Genomic DNA, 23122 nt, shown 5'->3' with positions numbered 1-23122 from the left:
AGTGATCAATTCTGCTAGCCCTTTGTCAAACTTTTGTCTTTGGACGCCCCAGATAGAGGCTGAACTTGCCAGTCCCTCTCACAAGAGCTCTGAGGTTATCCTCTGATCCTCCATGCTGTTCCCTCTAAGGTATCACCAACTTTATTTACACTAAAACACAGAAGGAATTAGTAACTGATTTTTTTTTTTTTTTAGTAACTGATTTTTAATGTGTTATGTGCCAAGCATGTTCTAAGGGCTCTAGATGTTTTAATTCATTGGCTTTTCCCATCAATCTTATGAACACAGGTACTACTGTGAGAAAACTGAGGTGCAGAAGTTCCATAACCTGCTGAGTGAGGATTCGAACCTAGGTCATGTTGTAGGTTGGCCAGGGCCACCCTCCAGCCTCCGGAGCCTCGGTGAGGCAGCCATCTTGTTTGTAGTCCTCAAGGACTTCAACTCCCGGCAGCCCTCGCGGTAGCTGTTCTCCACACACAACAAATCCCGGCATGCCCCGGGCGACCTAGGGTGGAGGGTTCTAGAAGGCGTGACGTGGGGCCGGGAGCGGGCTTAGAGGCGGGCGCCTCTTGGCAGTCGCTGTGGCCGCTGCTGCCGGGCCTGGGGACGCGGGCGGCCGGGGCCGCGGCCGCAGCCTCCTCGTCTCCCCGGCCATGGCTGCGCTGGGCCGGCCCTTCAGCGGCCTCCCCCTGAGCGGCAGCTCGGACTTCCTGCAGCCGCCGCCGGCCTTCCCCGGCCGGGCCTTCCCGCCGGGGGCGGACGGCGCCGAACTGGCCCCGCGGTCGGGACCCCGCGCCTCCCCGAGCAGCCCGGGCGGGAGCGCGGCGCGCGGACGGTGAGGAGGCAGGCGGGCGGGCAGGCAGGGGCTGGTTGACCTTCCCGGCGACCCTCGGCGGGGGCTTCTCAGCCCCAGGTTGCAGATGAGGAGGCTGAGCCCCACAGTCGGTTACCGTAAGTCGCCTGAGGTCGCACAGCGCGGGGGTCCGTTTCGGACCTCGGCCCGTCTGCGCCCCGGGAAGGGAGGAGACGATCCGAGCTCGCCCAGGGCGTGTGGGGATGGGAGCCGGGCCGGCCCGGGCCTGGAGCTGCCCTGGAGCTGCTCTGGAGCTGCTCTGGGCGCTCACTCGCCTCGCTCCCTCCAGACAGCGGCGCGGCCGCCGCTGCTGGTAACTTTCAGCGCCTCTCGGACACCGAGTTTCCTCATTCGCAACTTAGGACAGAAATGGGTCCTCCTAGTGGGATCATAAAATAAAGTGCTTAGCACGGTGCCTGCCGCGATATGTTTTCTCTACAGTGCCCCCCCCCCCCCATTTATCTCCCGCGATCTTGATTACATGAGAAGTTTAGATTTCAGTCTCTGATTCTGTCAGAACCACCCAGTGTTTATACCTGACTGACCTTGTGACCTGTATATCCATCCCACTCGGCAGGAGAGGGGACGACTGGTGGGAATGGGGTGGGCAAGATTACCGGAGCCGGAAAGTGGATGCTGAATGCTCCACCTCAGTAAATTTCCCAGCTGACTGATTTTTGTTTGTTTGTTTCAACAGTGTTTCAGTTCACTGGAGAAAGAAACACAAGCGAGAGGAGGAGGAGGATGAGTAAGTTTCATGTGCTTTTTATTCACTTAATGGTCACTTAATTTAACCTATTTTGTATCCATAACTGTTTTTAAGTGAAAAGGTGAAACATTAGCTGTCTCTGAAAGGAGGCCCAAGAAACTGGTAACAGGGGGTACCTTTTAGAGAAGGGAGCTGGGCAGGTCAGAGGGAAACTTGTCACTGTATAAGCGATTGTAATATTTGAACTTTGAGCCATGTGAATATTATTACATGCACAAAATAAAAGAATCCGCAGAAGGCTACATATTGAAAAATCTTACGCACCTCGCTCCCAGTTCTCCCCTTAGGTTACCCATGTTGCCTGTTTCCTATTTCTCCTAAGGAAGATAAAGTAAAAATTTACACGTTTATAACTGCATGTATGTATTGTGTTTGTAGTAAGATACCCGTTCACACTGCAACACACTTTTCATCTTATTCTCTTGTAGCTTGTTGCATATGGGCACATAGAGTTGTACCTAACTTCTTTTTCAACAGTTCAATGGAATTTTTTTGTAAGGCTAGGTATAGATAATTAACCAGTCTCCTAGTGATGGATTTCTGAGTTAATTCTCATCTTTGTTATTACTAACAAATAGTTTGCAAGCAGGTAAATGGATTCCTAGATGGTAAATTGCTGGATCTTAAAGTGTATGCATTTTGAATTTTGAACAAGAGTTGTTGCCAATTTATACTCCTTTTGACAGTAGGAATGCCTTTTTCTCCATCTTCTCATCAGAACTGTATTTTCAAACTTTTTGATCACCACTTAACTGATAGATTAAAAAATTGCATCTCATAGGCAGGCAGTCTAATTAAAAAAAAAAAAAAATGAGTAAAAGACTTCCCCAAAGTGGATATCCAAATGACCAACCAAATGAAAAGATGTTCAACCTCATCAGTCTTTAGGGCAATAGGGAAATAGATATTAAAGGCACAATGAGATACTACTCCACCACCAGATATTGGCGGCTTCTGTAGCACCAGGAACTCTCAAGCGGTGGATGAGAATGTAAATTGCTACAACACTTTGGGAAACAGTTTCACATTATGGAATGAGTTGAAGGCATGCATACCCATTTATCAAGCAGTTCTCGCGATATATTACATGTGCTCAGTCAGGAGACATGTACAAGAAAGTTCATAGCATCCTTGTTCATGATAGCTCAAAATTGGAATGTCCCTCAGCAGTACAATGGATAAAGTAAATTTTTTGCTGAGTTCAATTCAGCAAAAAAGAAAAAAAAATGAACCACATCTATCAACTTCTATGTGTTTTATAATGATAGTATGAGCAAAAGAAACATCACAGGAATGTACATGTATACACAATGAGTCCTTGTATATAAAGTTCAAAACCAGGCAAAACTAAAAACTGTTAAGATTGCATATCTACATACATGATAATGTATTTTTTAAAAAATGAAGTAATTACCATAAAAGACAGTATTTGCCTACAGGGAGGAGAGAATAGAGTACCATTTTGGGATTCTGGCAGCAATCTATATCTTGAATATTACTTTCAAGAAATTTTGTTTCATAATTATTAAATTGTATGTACTTTCATGAGTATAGGCAGTTTATAATTAAATTAGATCATTTTTAATTTGTATTTTGTAAATTATAGGTTATGTTGAACATCTTTTCCTTTAAGCCATTTGTGTTTCATTTTGTGTGAATTTTTCATGTTTCTGCAAATGTTTTTGTTGGCTTATTGGTCTTTTTATTGTTAATCTATAAGAAATTTTATTAAGGAAGTCAGCTTGTTATGTATGTTGTGTTTTTCCCAAATTTGTTGTTTGTCTTTCAACTTTGTGTATGATTTTTTTTTTTTTTTTTGCCAGCAGAAACTTTTAATTTTCTCACCTGGTTGATACATAGACTAATGAGACAGTAGATTTGAAAGTTGCCTTAGTTTAAAAAACCTCTGGGACTTCTCTGGCGGTGCAGTGGTTAAGACTTGTGCTTCCATTGCAGGAGGCGTGGGTTCCATCCCGAATGCTGCAGCAAAAAAATTTAAATAAAATAAAATACCTCTGGAGCAGACAATACTTATGTTGTTTATAGCCTTGGGATTGCTGTGGAGACACAGGGATCTCTCTGCTTTTTATCTTTTGGGGTTCCCCATAAGAGAGTATCGAATAAAGGGTTCCAGTGTCATAAATAAAAAGTTTGAAGTGTAAAAACAATTGGCTTTAAAAGTTAACCATCTTGGGACTTCCCTGGTGGCGCAGTGGTTAAGAATCTGCCTGCCAATGCACGGGACATGGGTTCGAGCCCTGGTCAGGAAGATCCCACATGCCACAGAGCAACTAAGCCCATGCCCCACAACCACTGAGCCTGCGCTCTAGAGCCTATGAACCATAACTACTTAGCCTGTGTATCTAGAGCCTGTGCTCTGCAACAAGAGGAGCCACCGCAGTGAGAAGCCTGCACACCGCAATGAAGAGTAGCCCCTGGTCTCTGCAACTAGAGAAAGCCCACGTGCAGCAACGAAGACCCAATGCAGCCAAATAAATTTATTTAAAAAAAAAAGAAGTTAACCATCTTTAATTTACAGATGGAGAGATTGAGGGCCTGGGAGAATAAGGGACTAGACAGTTGGATGTGGAATGCCCAGAAGTGTACTGCTCACCTGCAATTTCCATAGCTCTTTTATTTGGTTTTTAAGTCAGATTTTATCATTGGCAACAAATACTTTCAGCTGACAGGCAACTTTGTACATTTTCTTTTTCTTTGCTTTTTTTTTTTTTAATTATTTTTGAACGAACTGGGTCTTCATTGCTTCACGTGGCTTTCTCTAGGTGTGGCGAGTGGAGGCTGCTCTTCCTTGCAGCGTGCTGACTTCTCACTACCTCAGTGTGGTGGCTTCTTTTGTTGCAGAGGACGGGCTCTAGGCCCTCAGGCTTCAGTAGTTGCAGCACATGGGCTCAGTAGTTGTGGCTTGAGGGCTTAGTGGCATGTGGGATATTCCCGGCCCAGGGATGGAACGCATGTCCCCTGCATTGGCAGGCAGATTCTTAACCACTGCACCACCAGGGAAGTCCCATAGCTCTTATCAGAACTTTAAAGTCTTTTATGTCCCATTTTCTTTGGATCTTAACCGTCATTGATCTCTGGTTATTTGCAGAGTGGACCTAGAGGCATGAAATAATTTAGCCAAAATTACGTTGGAAATCAGAACCCAGCTCTGATACGCAGTTGCATTTAATAGTTGAATTGTTAGATTATGAGTTAAAACTAATTATAAACTAAACATATTTTTTAATAATTGATTCCAGTTAAAAATCTAGGTTCAAGAGAGCATTATTACTTGTCAGATTTTATATTGCCAGAGACTTGAATGTTGATTTTCATAGTCCTGACATGAAATAGTAATTTCTTTCTATAAAATACATGCTGCTTCCTTTGAGTTGTTTAGAATCAGAAGCTGTGGTAGCCATTAATGACTTTTTGGTTGCAGAGCTGTGTTCTGGTCTTGAGATTGTGCTTGGTGATGCCCAGGCAATAATGTGCTTTTGGTCTAAATCCTCCAATAGAGCAGGGCTTTTTGTCTATTTAACTTGCTTCAGGACTGCTCTCAGCTAAACACTGGACATGTCATAGTGCTTGCAAATACTAGTTTGTGGTAAGAGCTTGAACAGTTGAACTTCCCTAACAAGGCAGGAGGTTTTAGTGAAAATGTATAGAGGTAGGATTCAGGGTCTGTCTCTGGGATCTGGTACCCAAAATATCAGTACAGCTCACCTTACGAGGGGGCACTTTAGTTTTCTAGGTCCTAGTTTCCACGTATGCAAAACAAAGAAATTAGATTTGATGAACTCTTAAGGTCTCAATAAAATACAAAATTTTCTAGAAAGTGAAGATAGTTTATATTGCAAGGTGGGAGAAAAGTGCATCCCATTGTTAGGCAGGGACCCATAGAGCAAATGACAACCTCTGCCATTCTTGGAGAGAACCAAGAAATCAGCAGTGTCATCTGCACTTGTAGTACTTGCTGCAGACCTGATGAAGCATATATATTTGCCCTAGGAAATATAGAATGCCTGCAGACCACCTCCTCATATGCCCAGTGTAATGGAGTAGCAGCAGGATGAAAAAATATGGCTGGCACGGAATTGCTACTGTGTGATTTTTGGTTTCTTTACTTCCCACTTGACCTTTCCAGAGCTGAACAAGTAAGAATGACTTTAAGTTCCCACATCAAACACTTCCAATCTGGAAAGGCAAAATCTTACAGATGCAACCTAATTTGACAAATTTCGGTAAGGGAAGCATCTCAGGGAGGCTGTGAGAATGATAGAAAAGAGGGACTTCCCTGGTGGTCCAGTGGGAAAGAATCTGCCTTCTAATGCAGGGTACACGGGTTCAATCCCTGGTCGGGGAACTAAGATCCCGTATGCCACCAGGCAACTAAGCATGCAGACCACAACTGCTGAGACCGTGTGCCTCAACTAGAGAGAGAAAACCTGCCACCCTACAACTAGAGAGAAACCCTTGTGCCACAACTAAGACCCAAAAAAAAAAAAAAAAGACAAAAGAAAATGCGTGATTTTCCATCTTGTAATCACAACTGTCAAAAATTAGAGTTTTTTCATAGAAGCATTTGATTAGAGATGGGGATGATACACATTTCATTTATATTAGTCAGGATTTTCATTGATTTTTTTTTATTATTATTATTTTTTTTATTTTTTCAGTTGTCCAGTAAGAAAGAAAAGGCTAACTGAAGCAGGGCTCTGTGCTGGTCCTAATGACTGGATTCTTTGTGCACATCAGGATATAGAGGGTCATGGAGTAAATCCGTGCACTAGTGGCCTCTCTGCACCTGGCATGTTAGATGTTATTTGTGAAGAGATGGATCAGACAACGGGAGAACCACAGTGTGAAGTTGCTCGAAGGAGGCTTCAGGAAATTGAGGACAGGTAAATGGGCAGCATATCTAGCTGGCTTGTTCTTGTTCCTTTGTAACATCTTTACTCTTTCAAGTTAGTCGAATTTATCATTTGGTGATTCTTTGATCCTCAACCTATCAAGACTATAAAAATCAGGAAGCTCAAAGTATACACTTTAAATGTTAAAGTAAGCTCTTCCCATAGAACTGTACTAAATATCTTCACGTACTCTCTCTGGGTATTAATTTTTTTGTTTATGAGGGTTTCTAGGGACACAGTCTTCAAATTAGATGCATCTAATGTAAAACTTTTTTGTGAAATGTTGAACAACTCTTTCTCTCAGATATAGTCTCATTTTACTTGATCTTTTGCTGTAGCACTTGTTGCATTTATCCTTTTTTTTTAGATTTTGTTGAATTAATAGAATATATAATAGCTTACCTAATTTTTCTTTCTTCACTCCTGCCTTTAGAATAATTGATGAAGATGAAGAAGTTGAAGCTGAAAGAAATGTTAACCATCTCCCCAGCCTTGTCCTTTCTGATACCATGAAAACAGGTTTGAAGAAGGAATTTGACGAAGTCTTTACAAAGAAAATGATTGAGTCCATGTAAGTTTTGGTTTCTGGTTTCCACTTAGTTTTGATCTTGGAGGGAAAACCCAGTGTGTCTAGACATTTCCTGATCACCAACCAAGTGAAAGCACGGTAGATTTTGTATTTAACCTGAGTTGGAGGCCTTTTCTTAGTTCATTGGGGTGAGCAAAACGTTTTGCAAGCAGGAGTTGGATGTATGCAGGAGTGGCTGCCTTGCGTACTTAAGCCCTGGGTTGTTTTGAAGTCCTGAATATTTGGAGATAGGAGGATTGACAAGAAAGAACCCATTCTCTCAGAGTCCCGTTGTGGGATGTAGGAACCACATTTCAAAACTACCTGTTTCCCTGGCTCTCTCAGTTATCTAGGACCACCATTAAGACCTAGGAAACAAATGAAAAGTCTTCCAGCAGTCAAAAAAGTTATCACAGAGGCCACCATCCAGAGCTCATACCCTTATCTCATAGTGTGTAGCCCCTCAGGCCTTTAGCTCTAGGAGTTGTTTTGCTCTTAATTTAGACCCAGTTTGATGAACTCAGTTATCTGGTTTCCTCAATCATAAGAGTAGAAACACACAAACAGCAGAACAGACAAACTCATAGTAGTGAGTAGTGACAGTACAGTGTGAGGACAAGAGAGGGAACTGGAAAGTAAACATAAGAACCTAAAAAGCAAAGCAAGCAGCCTGGGGCCCATTAACATAAGAACTAATGATAGCCCTGTAATTCTTGTAATCCTTGAGTTTAGAAGATCTCAGGTGGTCATTACTCACTGTGAAAAATGTAGTTGTCTCTCAGTATCCATGGGGGACTGGTTCCAGGACCCCCTGCGGATACTAAACTCCAAGGATGCTCGATTTCCTTATGTAAAATGGTCTGAATCAAAAACCCACAGATACAGAGGCCCAACTGTAGTAGGCAAGTTATAAAGTGCCATTTAGGTGTTGTCTAAAAAAGACTTTAGACAGACTTGGTACTCAGTGAGGATAAGTGTCAGATATCTGAAAAATTCTTTTAGGATACCAGTCCCACTGATGCCAGGTAAATGAGGCATTATTGTCTTCAGACACAGTGGGTTCCACTGCTGCTCACAAGGGTTTTGCGTTAGTCTCCTAGCTTGAGTTTATAATTAACTACCCAGCCCTGAGGATGGGTAAATAGTTTAGCTAAGAGTGAGCAGGTCACATTGCCCTCCAGCCTAAAACATAGCACTTTCTGCTCTTGGTAGTTTTCAGGAAACTAGCCTTTGGGGGATGTTCTTCATTGTTTGTGTTTTATTTTGCCTTACTTGCCCTTGGGTCCCAGAAAGCATCACACCATCACTAGATGGAGCGGGCTGGGGGTGGTAGGCCCAGACAGTGGCTTACTGCAGGAAGCATTATACTTCATAGCTGTACTAAGCAAAAGGCATACTGAGATATTTTTAGTGTGTTTGGCCTGCGTTTCTTTTTCATTTATAATGGTTTAGTACAAGATAGTAGTAGCTCACATCTGCTAATATTAACCACAATTTAAGAAAAAACTGTAATATTAAATCAAGGGCTTGTGTTTCTCATGTTGAATGTTTGTATTCTAATCACAGCATCAGTACAACTGATGTTTGTTAAGTTGGTTTGCTTAAAAATGCATGCAGAACTCTAATATTTTAGGTACTTGAGTGGCCTTTCTAAAGATCAGTTTGGATTGTCATATATCTCCTATTTTGATCCCATCAGTTTTTAGGTATTAGGTAGCAAACATTCGTTTTTCAGTGTATGTCTTTTATTTTCATGTTGTAAAATTATTGATAAAAATCTGTATTTTGTGTCTTAGGAGCCGTCCTTCCATGGAGCTTGTGCTCTGGAAACCTCTGCCTGAACTCCTTTCTGATAAGCCAAAGCCGTCATCTAATGCTAAGAACTACACAGGAGAGAGCCAAACTAAGCATGCAGCTGCTGGCACTGCCTTCCCTCAAAGAACTGAACTGTTCTTGGAACCTCGGCAAACAGGGTTGCCTATTTACAATAGTTTGGAGACAGCTGCTTGCACAGAAGAAGAGATGGAACTCTAGGAATCAGTTTCTACACTAAAGTTGTCAAATTTTAGAAGGCTTATGTTTTCAGTCATGAGCCTGCTTGTACAATATAGGGACTTGAAAGTTTTGAAACGGGTGTAATATCTCCACCTGTGATTTGGGGTGGGACTCTCATTTTTGGTAGCCATTTCTTGAATTCAACTTTATTTCTGAGGAAACTTGGTCTCAAGGGAAAAGCATTTTTCTAGGGGGCTTATTACAGGAATAAGGAGTGCATTCTGCAAAGTCAAGTATAGAAGCTATGTGTGTAAGCGTGACTTTTAAGTTATCTGTCACATTGTCTAAATCGTTCAGATACTTGGAGAATATTCAGACACTTGAGTTGAAAAAGATGCATTAAGAAAGAAGGGTGCTCCTGCTGCTACACGTGTACCCTGACAGTTGAGGGACAGCTTCATCTGTAGATATGAGCTCTGTTTACAGTGGTGACTATATATGATTGGGGGGAAGGAGGAAGAATGCAGTAGCTTAAGCCTGTTGCTGGGGAATTTAACACAGGCTCTGAAACTTGTATATTAGTTGTCAATTCAGTGTAGCTGTATTGATTAAATAGCCGGTAGCCTTGTGGCTCCCCTCTGGCTCTGAAAATGAAATGAAAAATACAAAGAGAAGGTTTTTCCTTTGAGACTTTTTTTTACCTTGTGCTACTGTTGCTCCTTCATTTCCCTTGCATAATTGATAGGCCCAGCCATTCAATAATGTTTACAGCTTAATTAATGTTGAGTGATAGTTTAAAAGATTGTGAGGTAACCCATGTGCGAATTGGCTCTAGGAGAAGCATCCCTTAGGTAATCCTGAGGAAGTGCTTTATCAGCTAAGCCCGGCATATAACTTCTGTAGTTAAGAAAAGGTTGTACCTGTATTAGCAAGTTGAGTTTTTTAATGTTAATTTAGAAAACAGTGACTGAATAATTAACTGAGCACGTTTGGGCAAGTGACATTGAGATTTACTGAAATAGCCAGTGTGCCTGGTGCTTCAACTATTGTGCAGTAAGCCTAAAAGTTAGTAGAGAATAGCTTCCTGCTAGCAGGAAATCTTCATCTTGAGGACCTTACCCAGGCTCAGGGTGTCCTCTGAGGGTAACCAGGATTGAAGTTTTTTATTTCTCAGGAAGAGCTCTTCTGTGTGGCAAGGACTCAGTAGTACAAAGTAAAATGACAGTTCCTTTAGTGCTACAGAATATCCACTATAACTTACTAAGTGAGTGTTATAGTAGCCCTTTTATCAGACAACAGGAGACCACCCCAGTTCTTTTTGTTTTGTTTTCTGGGTTTCTTTTGCTTTTGTAGGAATTAGATACCTTGTGTAGAAAAAATGGTTTATGCCAAGTAGAGGTGACTTTAGGAGGCAGCTCCCAGGCCATTTTGAAACCCATGCCGATGTCCCTCTCCTTGTTACAGATGGCATAGAAGTCACAAGTCTGTTAAGTGGGCTGTGTCTTCTCCTGCCTGTTGTTCCTGCTTTCTCTATTTCTGTCTGGATAGTCAGGAAAAGATTTAATGTTTAATATTTAAACAAAATATTTAATGTCTACACAGTAAAATTATTCAAACTTCAAACCAGTATTGAAACCAGTTGGAAACCAGCTAATAGTTTCTTAATCTCAGATTTAGAGATGAATGTAAACTGTATTCTGTTGAAATGTGCAAGTGTTTGATTCATGCCGTTTAAAAAACTCCTGCCTCTAGGTCATTATTTAATGGGACCAACTTATAAAGTTTGTAGCCTTAAATCTCCATGCTAAAAAGTTTGTTCTGCTACAGCTCAAACACATGAAGTGACTGCCTGGAATTTGGAGTTAGTCCCAGTGTTCAGGTGAAGGAGAGGTGACAGTTTTCCCAGGAAGGACCCAAACACACTCACACTGCCTTCTATAAGGATTGTTGGGCAGCCCTGGGATCCAGGTCTATACAGTGAACAGGAGGAAGGAGCTCTGAACAAGGCTGTGATACCACAGGTATATATAGGAGAGGACTAATACAATTCTGTTAATTAAAATCCAAGCAGAACTTGTTTCAGGAGTCATTTTATCTGACATGATCATTATTTCTGCAGGAAACATGGCTGTTCAGTGCTCCTTTTTAAACTTTATCTTGCATATGTTTGTACAAAAATTGTCTTTTTCATCCTTGTGGTGCTTACTCATCTGAGCCGTCTTCACAGTCCCCATGCCTCTGCTTTGTTTTTCTTTTGTAGAGTGAGGCTTTTGCTTTTGCCTTAAGGTTTCCCTAGGAAATGAACAGGTCTTTTCATTTTGTACAGCTTTTGCAGCATGGATCAAACATTGGCTTACTGTGCTAATGTGTGAAGAGAAAAAATTATCTAAAGCAGGTGAGCTTTAATGAACAAATGTGTGTTTTCTCTGAGTTTGATTAGGGTGTGTGTGGTTTTGTTTTGTTTTTTTTAATTAATATGAAGAAAATCCAGTTCTCACAAATATTAATTAAATAAAAATTGCTACTCAGTCTTGAAAAGGTGCAAATGTAAAAATCAAAAAAGTAAGTAGAGTGGAAGCTAGAACCATGAGAAAAATGTTTACCATCAGGTTCATTAATTATTTTGAATCTGGAACTTGGTTTTGTTTTTTAATAGTGATAAGAAATGTGGAGTACTGGGAAAGTTCTGAAAGATGCTGTTTTACTTTAAAATGAGAATCTGGTGTTTCTGTATTTTATTGTTTTCAATAAAACTTCTTAAGTGTTTTGGACTTCTTGAGATATTGTATTCCTGCACTTCAGTAAGTGAAATCAAGTTTGGGACCTTTGAAAACAGAACAGGAAAATTTCTTCATGTTCAGTTATTTGGTCATTCCTTTCTTGAGCTGACAGGTCACTGGGTGGCAGTATTGCCTGCATATTTACAACCATTTGGTAAATGTGGATCCCTGATTTGTGGGCAGGCAGGGTTTGAGTTGCAGTTACAGAAAACTCAGGATATTGTTTTGTTTTTTACCAAAATTTGGAAATAATAGCTAAAAGTTATCTATTTTTATAGATTTGGAAACTAAGCCTAAGTAAAGAGTGACAATTTAGTATAATAATCCAATTCACCAGGTCCAGGATTCTTCCTACTTGATCAGTGTTTTTTCACTCTTTTCACAGCAATACCTAACGTGTTTAGATTTCATTGAAATAATCCACAATACAGTGTGGTTCAGGCAGTGTAACTCTAAACTTCTTGAGGGAATATATTTTTGTATGTATCAGTCTGGTTCACATATTCTACTGGTGGCATTTGAGAGATGAGCTACATGCAGTTAGAATATGGCGTCAGGCTACAGCTCCAGCAAGACAGGATGTTCTCTTTCAACAACTAGTTAGTGGGTAAACAAGCCAGTCTTCCTGTTCCTTAATTAACTTTACAAATCAGGGTAAAGATTTAATCTTAGAAGATTAGAATTTGACTGATGCCATAAAATATTCCTGGAGTAGGCAGTACTAATTACCTCTGCCTGCAGTTCTGTCCCTACTTTGCCTGCTCCAGTAGCACACCTAGTAGAAAAGGAGGGAAGCACACATTGGTGTTGCAAGGTCCAGGGGAATGGTGAGCAGGTATCTGTCACCTGCTTCTTTGAATTATGGCCAACCTTCTGCATTTAGTAGAAATCTTGCTTTGGTTTTGCAAGGAAAGATTTGATTTTTATTTCTAACCATCCAATTTAGTGTTTCAATGTGAAGATATCCTTGAATATCAGGTGTTTTCTCAAATATGAGCACAGTGTTTAGTAATTTTCACCCATTTGTGCAGGAAATGAAAACTCGAATAATCTACGCAGGTTGTGTCTTGTGTGTTTTTCCTGTTGTACAGCTGTCTCTTTCATGTGATGTCATTGAATGTAAATTACTTGAGCCCCAATCTTCAGATGCTTGTTTTATAACGGTGAAAGCTAAAATGTATCTGCAATTACATCTCCCTGTACAATCTCTAAATATATTCTCAGCACTTAAGTTTTCAGTTCTAGAAAATCAGGTGATCAGGTTAATTGTGGGGGGCAGCTGGAGGCTTGTTCTTACATTTACATTAAACTCAAGAGATTAAGCAAGTTTGTGTTCCCATGCACTAGGGTTGTGTTCTGGCTTCAGTGACCAGGCTGTCTTGCCTGCAGGTATGCTTGTGGAGATGCCCCGTCACATCAAAGGCATTCCCTCGTACTAGGCTGGAAGCATAGCCTGCTTTGCCTTGCTGCTTGGGATTCTTTGAATCCCACTTCATTTGGTCTCCTCATTCACTCTGACCTCCCCAGAGGCAGTCAGTAAATATTGGCATAGAATGCTGGCATGGGTAAAATAATTTCTAAAAATTAGGGAACTCCTTTAATATCTTGTAAGTGGATTCCCAAGGAAAAGGTGCACCTTGGATGAGGAGGTTATCAAGTCTGTAGTTTGTGGGTTGTATTGTCTCTAGGATGTTTCTTGAATAGGTTCATTCTTTTGTGAAACATGTTCTAGAGTGTGTATAATTCTGTAAGAGATTAAAACCCTTCAAAGTGGATTAGCAGATAATAGCTTGTGAGTGCTTGGGATGGTGCCTGGCATATTTACTAAGTGCTTATAATGCATCATGTCTTTGAATCCTCTAGCAGCCATTAAGATACTATTATGCCCCTTTAGAGATGAGGAAATAAGTGGTATTTTATGCCCAGGGTTGCCCAACTAACAACTAGTGGCAGAGCTGAACACAGGGAGTTTGAGCCTAAAAAATGCTCTTAATCTAATAGCACAAGAATATTGGTATTTAATGGCATGTCCTTGTCTAACAAAAGATGTTACAGCAGAACAGTTGTTAAATGTTCTAACTCTGCCATTTACGACCTGTAATATTGGTCAGTTAGGCTGAAGAAACTGTCTCAAATATAGTAACTGCTCAAAGTGTATGTCCAGTTCCTGGGCAACCAGGAACTGAAGCAGGTGGTAATTAAGGGGGGAAAAGCCTTCCAGTCACTTTAAAAAGTGTCATGCTCACTGAAGTTGGATAAATTACTACCATGGCAAGCAGGAAACCCAGAGAGAATAACAATAAGACTTGAGGTTCAAGAAGGAATCAAAGAACAGAGACACTTGCATTGTACTTTTTAATTGCACAGGTAGTTTTAAATAAATGGAGAAAGCACCTTCCAGAAGTTACACTAGCAGGGAAAGATTCCATCAAGCATTTACATAGTAAATTTCTACTTTACAAAAGATTCTTGATCTTTACTTGAACTGTACATGAGGGAAAAGGAGCCCCCTCAGGTAGGTGTTCTCTCTGCTTGCAGAAGCAAACTAAAGGACCTAAAATCGGAGGCAAGCCTGGGATGCCGAGAAGGGGAAAGAGAAATGATAAACGGCCATTCATTACTTCCACGTCTAAGACACTTTTCCAGTGACCCTTATCTAAGTACTTTAGGGCAAACCACTGCCTTTAAAGGTAAAGGTACAATGTCAGAATCTGTAATTCTGGATTACAGTAATATATCTGTGTACCTTGGACCGCTGAATGTCAAAAGACAATACTTGGGGTGACCTATGAAGTTTGAAAAGATACCTCAGAGGAATTCTCTAGGACCATACACCCTCTACTTTGGCTTTTTGAAGCACAGGCTTCTGTGCTGTCCTCCAGGCAGTGTAATAGTCAACAAAAGGACATCAGTACTGGATCACTCCTTAGACACTAATCAGCTGGGGAAAGAGTTCACTGGCAAAAGTGTCCTCCCAAGAATGGTCTACACCAAGCAGAGAGGACATGTCACTCAAGGGAGAAGGGGAACCCTCATAGCTACAGTCACTGTAAGCATCCAGTAGGCAGGAAGATGGCTTTAGGCAGTGGCTGGTTGAAAGCAGATCTGACATACCCAGCTCTGGAATGAAGTCATCTTCTACAAGTTCTTCCTTCACTGAGACAGTGAATTCAGGGTGATCTTTCTCTGAGGGACTGGAAGGTGCTTCCTCAATTTTCACTACCACATTGGCTTGACTCTCTGTCTCAGAGGGTATCTCTAAGACTTGGGGCTTTGTATATACGTGGTCAAAACGAATCAGTTCATTAATGGCTTCCAGCTTGGCTGATGACGTCCCCAGGGATGGAGAAGGGGAGGCTGGTAAGGAACTAGGTCCTTCTGGGTCGACTTCTGGGAGCTGCTCCAGGCTGGTAGACTCAGGAGAAGGACACTTGAAGAACATGACTGGGTCCAAGTTGAACAGAATTCCCAACAGGATATCAGACTGTAAAAGGAAAAATTAAATGGAGTTCAACTATTAGAACGCACTGAGAATCTACCTTAGGCTAAGTTCCACAATGTAAATGAATCATTAGGCTACAGGACGACCTTCAGGACCCACAAGACCCATTTATCTACACTTTACTCCACCTCCTAAACCACCTGGAAACAGGAAGGTAGTCAACCAAAACTAACTTTTCTGCCCTCATCTGTCTGGTTAGGGATGTAGGGCACCACACAGATGGAATTAAGTAGTTATACAGCTCTTCAGTAAATCTGAATAAGCCCTACCTCAGAGTCTGAAGAGTCAATACTGTCAGAATCCATGGGGAGATGTTCTGGAGGGGTGACAACTGGGCCTGCACCTGCTGCAGAGGTGCACGTAGTCTGAGTGCTGCGGACTCAGCAGACCCGGCCACCGGCCCCGCTCCATTTCCCTGGGAGGAAAGACCAAAGTGAATGAACAGCTCCAACAGCTGAGAGTCTCCAGGGAAGTACTTGCCAGGCAGCTGTAATTCTTGACTTTCAAGAAAGCTAGAAAACTATTCTTTAGAGCTGAAATCGTTCCCTTAAGCCTTTGTTATTTCCATCTTCTTGAGCCCTCCTCAAGAAGAGATAAGAAAAGAGAGGTAAGACTACATTGTGATTTTCTGTACAATGAAACATTTTTCTTCTCCAAGCAAAGATTCAGGCAGGATTGCTGATATTCTTAATATCTTAATCATATTCTCAATAAAAATAACATTCCTAGTAATAAAGTTCTACAGTGAATTATGCCCAGAATCTTTTTGGATAGTAATTTTTTTTTTCTTTTGGTCACACCATGCAGCTTGCAGGATCTTAATTCCCTGACCAGGGATTGAACCCAGGTCCTTGGCACTGAAAGTGTGGGGCCTAACCACTGGACCACCAGGGAATTCCTGATAGTAATTTTTTTAAAAAGTTTGTCCTAAACATTACCTTCACAGAATAAAATTGCCCTACTGTCAAACTTAGACCACTTAAGTGTTATTACTAAATTTGCCAGGATTCATAAATTAGAACCTACACATCACCCTTCTATCAGAAAGGAGTCACTATCACGATGAATCTCTTCTCATTCATATACATCAAAGAACTACTATAACTTTGGTAGCATTCAAAGTCAGGTTTGACTAGCTCTCTTATCCTGGTTTTCCTTAATGCTGGCATGGTAGATACATCTTCTTGGCTATGGCTATTTGTTAGTACGTGCTCTTAGAAAATCATGTAACTTATTTTAATTACTAGGACTTAGTACTATTCACTACACTCTTAAAAAATGAATAAATATCATTAAAGAAAGAGGTCATGTCACTTAAAACCAGTTCTCACATACAGCACCAAATAAAGGACATGATTTACCTTGGTCTCTGCCTCCTCTTCAGTCACTAGGGCATCCATCCCTAAGCGCTGTCTTAACTCCTGGTTCTCAACTACGAGGCCATGAGTTTTCTCTCGTAGAAGCTGATTTTCTAGCAAAAGTTTTTGGTTCTGAAAGAAAGTTTAGAAGAGGCTATTAAAACATCTAATTCTTTCACTTAAGAATTCAGCTGATAAGGTTTCACTACAATAGGTTTCCTTTCCTTCTGGATCTTTTGGAAAACTCTATGCTTATGAAGTCATTCACAGTAGGTATTAGAAGGCAAGGTCATAATTACAAAAAATAAGCTACGTATGAAGTGCCATCTCATAGGGTCACACATAACACAACACCCCCAACTACTAATAGCTGTCGCTTTAATTTAGATATGATGATCTGAAAAATCCTATCTCAAACTGGCAAGTGATAATAAAAGTGGTAGTTGTGGACTGTAAAATCAATATGTTAAAAAAAAAAAAACACCACAAATAATCCTTATGTATTCAAGATGTGTAACTGGCAACAATTTTAAGTTTAGGTAACAAGTGGACCCTAGAAGAAGGGAACCGTTAGTGGACTTTTGGCTAAGCCACGAAAGGTCTCAAGTTTTAGCAATGATTTCCTATCTGCTTTTACTAATTTTTCAGTACTAACTTGAAACGTTGTCATTCACCAACTTTGAGATAGATCTAGGGTCTCGAGTTTAAGCAATGATTTCCTATCTGCTTTTACTAATTTTTCAGTACTAACTTGAAACGTTGTCATTCACCAACTTTGAGATAGATCTAGCACCAAATGCCAGAGAATCAATCACTTCTGTTCTCATCAAGTTTCACCACTTAACCAAATACTTATCTACCCTAACTTAGATTAGTTCAGCTTTTAATTATATGTCCAACTGTATTCTAAAGGAGATGAAACAACCATTCACTAAGGAAAGCTATACAATGGATAAAAGATAAGAATTTGGCCTTAAGTATTTTTACCTCTTCTTCCAAATCTACCACTTGTTGCTCCAGCTCACTCATTCGAGCTTTCTTTCGGTCTCTGGCAGTCTGAGCTGCCACTCTGTTTTTCAGTTTCCTGAGAACAGAAAGAGACATACCACACTGAGTCATTTCAAACCTTATTTATATCTTTATTTGAAAACTTGTCCAGCTGGTGCTTTCACTTTAATTTACAGTATATAAAGTAGACTAATGGTAAAATAAACTTCAGACTCCTCTCAATAAACCAAAACCAAAACCAAAAAAAAAAAAAAAAATCTGCCTTCTGCGGATCTAGCTTGAAGACCTACTTTATTCTCCCCCATATTGCGTCATCCACCTCCTCTCAACCCTGGCTACAGCACAGAGGTTGGACATAAATATTATTCATCTTGCATCATAAGATATTTCCTCCTCCCCTTTCTACTCCCCCGTTGCTTCCTGTCTCCAATTCCCTCGAACAGGATCCAACCTGGGCTGATTAAATCTAGCGAAGGCTGCAATCGCGCTGGGACAGAAACCCTCCCTCCCCCTAAATCCAACTCAGAAGGACAGGCTGATGGGACTTTCGCCCTAGTGCTGAGAGCCTAGGTCCGTGTCTGCTCCAGGAAGAACTTCATAAGTCACAAAAAGGACAATGATCATAAAAGAACTAACATTTAAGGAGTGCTAAATACTAGGCATTTCTCAATCTCCCCGGCGTCCTCATGAAATAGATACCATCTTAAGGATGCAGAGACTGAGTATGACTAGCGAGCCTTACAGCGCTCCCAAGCCCCTTCAAACGGTGGCATTTCAGCTCCGTGCGCCTCCAAGAAAAGGAGGTTAACCAATCGGCTCCGTATCACAGCCCAACTTCAGAGAAGCTGACCACGGGTTTGTGGTCACAGAGCTAGAGGGCCTGGAACCCAGGTGCCCGCATACCCAGCTCTGGTCCTCTCTAATGAGATAGAAAAAAAGGGAATAATAAAAAAAAAAGGCCTGCACAGTCCTGTAGTCCACCAAGCGCGGTGGATCGGCTAGTCCAGGCTTCCTGCCCCGCCCCGCGCCACGCTGGCACCAGACCGGCCAGGCCACCCACGCCTGAGCGCTGCAAGTGGTCAGCGCGGCCCCGGGCCCGTGTCCTGCCTCCAGATTCCGTCCCAGACCCCAGGCCCTCGCCCTCCGGCTCCGTGCCCCGATCCTCGCCCACCTCCGCAGCGCCTTCTCCTCGGGGCTCAGGTGGGTGAGGCGCTGTCGCTTGCGCGCCTGGGGTGGCCCCCCGCTCGCCGCCTCCGGGCTGGCCCCTCGCTGGCCCGGCACCATGATCGGCAGAGCCCGGCCGGCCGGGGCTCCGGCGGCGGCGGCGGCGGCGGCGGGCTGGCCGGACAGAAGCAGTACTTTGGGGGCCCCGGCGGCCGGGCTCTGCGCGGGTGCCACCACCACCATGGCCGGAGCGTGTCTACGCAACTGCGCGCCGCCGCCGGCCAGGAGGCCGGCCCCTCCGTGCGGACCCCGTCGCGCCCAGCCTTTCTACGATCGTGGCCCTCCTCGATTGGCTATCGCCGCGTGACGCAGGCCTATCTAGGCGCCCATTGGTCCGGCGGATCCGGAGTGGGGCGGAGCCAGGGCGTCCAGCGTGGCGGCCGCCATCCTGGGCAGGGGGCGTGTTTCGCGCGGGTGACCGGTAGAAGTCGCTCGGCTGCTGGGCGGCGGCGGCGGGGCCCCGGAGGGCCGGGATGTGGGGAGCCCGAGCTCGTGAGGAGGGGTCTGGAGCCAGATGCTGTTTCCTCAGTAAATGGAATTTCCCCCTAGGCTGACGCAGAGTTTAATGCCAAACCGAGAAATTTCTAGACTGAAGAGTTTGTTCCGAGACTAACAGATTTTTACCCGTTCCTGACAGAATAGTATCTTGTGCACCACTTGGGGCCTGGAGCGGACCGGAAAATCGAAAGAACAGTGCGAATCGGTCCTTGGGTTAGAAAAAAGGCTGCAAAGAAATTCCGCGAAAAAAGTCTGTAGGAAATCAGATCGCGCATTTTAAAAATAGGTTTAACTCATAGTGAAGGTTTAATAAACCATAAGTGGTGTTCCCTCCGAGTGGCGGGAATACCTGTAATTTCGTTTTTCTTTGCACCTCTAAACTTTCTGCTATGAGCGTACATTATTTATTTTTTTAATGAAAAGAAAAAATTGCACGTATCAAACGAGGGGAGGTTCAAGGCTCTTGCCCGCCTGCTGCAGCGCAAAGCGGGCGGGGGGCGGGGGTAGGGGAAGTTGTTGGTACTTGTGAAAGAGAGGCCGCCGAACGGTAGCTAGGGACCAGTTTAGACACGGGAATGTTAATATGGAGAAACCCGAGGAAACACCCCACACAGGCATTTTCACTTTTTTGAAGCAAATTACAAAATGTTAAGTTGCTTGGAATTACAAAACAATGTTTTCTTTAATAAGTAGTTACTGCTTCCTCTATGCTCAGCACCGTTCTAGATTCTAGGGATGCACAGATGACTAAATCTCGTAGCTGGTGGTGAAGACATGCAAAAAGTGAAAAGATGGAGTGCTTCCAGGTAATTCTTCGGTGTTACTCAGTCTGGTTAGCTCTTCAGTTATATTTTGGTGGGGAGGAAACAGGATGGGAAGAAGGAATGAATGAAAGCAGTTCAGTCTTTCGACATACAGGCCCTTTCAAGGGCACAGTTTCAGTCATTCCCAGGACTGGACTGTGAGTCTCTTGGTATTTTCTTCCTTCAAATTGGCAGAATGAAATCAGTGACTTTATTTAAACTGAGTTGCCCCAGCTCAGGGCATCCTAAACACCGGCTGCTTCTGTGGACTGGAAAAGAGATGGGGGCTGATCAGAGAACAGGACAAAGCATCTTGCTTCCCTTTTACCTCTTATCAACCTTGAGCTAGCTGGGTCCTGAAGTGCATGCAGGGGTGGGAGACTCACTCCTGGCCCTGGGATCTTTGGGGAGAATTCTTTGGAATGCCTTCTGGGTGAGACCTACATGTTCCTGTTAAAGGACCTTGGAAAGCTGTGAGAGGTTCTGAGAAAAGTCGTGTAATTGTCATGCAGCCCTTTATTTAAGTTCAATATTTGTGAATGCCAAAAGAATGTCTGGCACTGTGTAAGAAATCTCAGGGAAACTAGAAGAAATTTTTTTTTCCAATTTATTTATTTTTAATTTTTTATTGTTTATTGTTTACAATAAATTGCATGTATTTAGAGTGTACAATTTGGTATCCCAATCTCCCAATTCATTCCACCCCCAACCCTCCGGGCTTTCCCCACTTGGTCTCCATATGTTTGTTCTCTACATCTGTGTCTCTATTTCTGCCTTGCAAACCGGTTGATTTGTACCATTTTTCTATGAAACTGGAAGAAATTTAAATCATTTAGATGTAAAAAGAAAATCCATGAGGCCTCTATTAGTCCAGCATGGTGTAAATGAGTAACCATATGGAGAAAATATAAGATGCTGGGACAGAGGAGAAAAAACTGATGGATTGCATTTTATTCTTGGTTAATGGGGTAGAAATGGAATGTTGAACTGACTCCCGCAGCTTTGTTTTCAAGGCTTTCATCTTTTTGATAAATACATTAAATCATATTCAGAAACAGTAATTGGACCCAGTGCAGATTGCTGTCCGTGGAATCATGAACACTCGTGTGCAAACCTTTGAACTGTTTTATGTCCTATCTGTAAGATTACTCTGATAATTCTTGCATCAGAAGCCATTAATATTTTAAAACAGTTACTATGCACTTGTGATAAGAGCTGTAAAATATATAAAATACAAAGTTCTTAGTCTTTGTGAAATGCAGGAAACAGTAGAACATTGTCCAAATAAATGTCCATGTAAAAGAACTACACCAAACCCAGTAGCAATCTGAAACTAAAATTCAAGAACTACTCTAAATAATACGGTAGCCACTGACCACAGGTGGCTGTTGATTCTTTCTCCCACCTGTCTTCTTCACAGTCTCCATTCTAGCACTCTTCACTCAAGCTTAATCTTCCCAAGGTGCACTGCCTGAGGTAGAAAAATCTCTGGGGCTCCAAACAAATAGACCAGTCAAGCTATTGGTGATGAGATTGAAACAGGAAATGACCCTCATCACTGAGTATCAAATGCCTTCCCAACTCCATTGGTTCTAATTCTTTGTTTTCAACAAAATTGGTGGAAGACAAAATTGAGTTGTTAGCTGAGACTTCAATACAGTAGCATTTAATGATAGATCATTATGTGACTTGGCTTCTAACTCTAAAGATGTTCAAACAATTGGAGGATATTGTTATAACAAAATGCCTTCCTTCCCCATCCATTTAGTTATACAAACAATGTTTGGGGGCACTTTTTTTAACTTAAAAAAAGGAATAAAATTAGTACTGAATCCTGCCTCCCTCTAACAATAAGTACTGTTAATCCACTGATACATGATACAGAGGTACATTTCCAATATCATTTTACTCTGTTTAATAATTATTTATCAAAATTTGGAATATGTTTTATTTTATTTATTTTTGGCTACACTGGGTCTTCATTTCTGCACACGGGCTTTCTCTAGTTGTGGTGAGTGGGGTCTACTCTTCGTTGTGGTGCACGGGCTTCTCATTGCAGTGGCTTCTCTTGTTGCAGAGCACGGGCTTTAGGTGCTCAGGCTTCAGTAGTTGCAGCACATGGGCTCAGTAGTTGTGGCACATAGGCTTAGTTGCTCTGCAGCATGTGTTATCTTCCCGGCCCAGGGATGGAACCCATGTCCCCTGCATTGGCAGGTGCATTCTTAACCACTGCGCCACCAGGGAAGTCCTGGAATATATGTTGTTTTGATAAACTTTGTAAAATTTGTACTGATTTTTAATGTTATGATAGCTCCACGCAGAATAAATTTTTATGGTTTGAAGAAAGCTTTGGAATATTTAAATGTGTATGTTTTTATGCAAGGTAGCCTACTGGGTAATCTTCAGTAATAGACTTTTAAGCATAAAACTATATTATACTGAGATAAAAGTCTGTAAGGAAAGTAGAATGGAAATATAACTTAAAAGAGAAAGAGAAATAAGGTAAGTTTTCTGGTTCTTAATACAAGAGCTTGTTGGTGTTTTTTAACTTTTGATTTTGATATAATTTCAAACTTAAGATGCAAGAATTGTACAGAGTTCCTACAGACTCTTCACCCAGACTTTTTAAAAAAATTAGTTTATTTTTTTAAATAAATCTTGGTATTTTATTTTTTTATTTTTTTAATTAATTAATTTTATTGGCTGTGTTGGGTCTTTCTTGCTGCATGCAGGCTTTCTCCAGTTGCAGCGAGCAGGGACTATTCTTTGTTGTGGTGCGTGGGCTTCTCATTGTAGTGGCTTCTATTGTTTCGGAGCATGGGCTCTAGGTACATGGACTTCAGTAGTTGTG

At 42.0% G+C, this 23122-nt stretch overlaps 2 protein-coding genes across 2 annotated transcripts; one reads left to right on the top strand and one right to left on the bottom strand.

Annotated features, from left to right (window-relative positions):
* Window positions 1-526: 526 nt before the first annotated feature.
* CCDC117 (coiled-coil domain containing 117) lies at window positions 527-11869 on the top strand. The gene is made up of 5 exons (XM_057746709.1): window positions 527-835; window positions 1551-1601; window positions 6302-6526; window positions 6969-7106; window positions 8900-11869. The coding sequence occupies exons 1-5, from the start codon at window positions 654-656 to the stop codon at window positions 9135-9137; spliced, it is 834 nt and encodes a 277-aa protein (XP_057602692.1). The 5' UTR covers window positions 527-653; the 3' UTR covers window positions 9138-11869.
* Window positions 11870-14219: 2350 nt separating this feature from the next.
* On the bottom strand, window positions 14220-19201 carry XBP1 (X-box binding protein 1). The gene is given in 6 exon segments (XM_057746870.1): window positions 14220-15362; window positions 15650-15757; window positions 15760-15795; window positions 16742-16870; window positions 17726-17822; window positions 18918-19201. Coding segments are annotated over 6 exon segments (1164 nt in total). The 5' UTR covers window positions 19154-19201; the 3' UTR covers window positions 14220-14804.
* Window positions 19202-23122: the final 3921 nt, after the last annotated feature.

Source organism: Hippopotamus amphibius, chromosome 8 (assembly GCF_030028045.1).
Source record: "Hippopotamus amphibius kiboko isolate mHipAmp2 chromosome 8, mHipAmp2.hap2, whole genome shotgun sequence".
Taxonomy (NCBI): Eukaryota; Metazoa; Chordata; class Mammalia; order Artiodactyla; family Hippopotamidae; genus Hippopotamus; species Hippopotamus amphibius.
This window is presented reverse-complemented; position numbering and strand designations above follow the sequence as displayed.

Excerpts from the sequence above, each read along its gene's own strand:
- CCDC117 (XM_057746709.1), top strand. The coding sequence starts at position 654 with ATGGCTGCGCTGGGCCGGCCCTTCAGCGGCCTCCCCCTGAGCGGCAGC. Across the intron at positions 1,602-6,301 it reads CGAGAGGAGGAGGAGGATGA|TTGTCCAGTAAGAAAGAAAA; the intron begins GTAAGTTTCATG and ends TTATTTTTTCAG. Across the intron at positions 7,107-8,899 it reads AAGAAAATGATTGAGTCCAT|GAGCCGTCCTTCCATGGAGC; the intron begins GTAAGTTTTGGT and ends TTTGTGTCTTAG.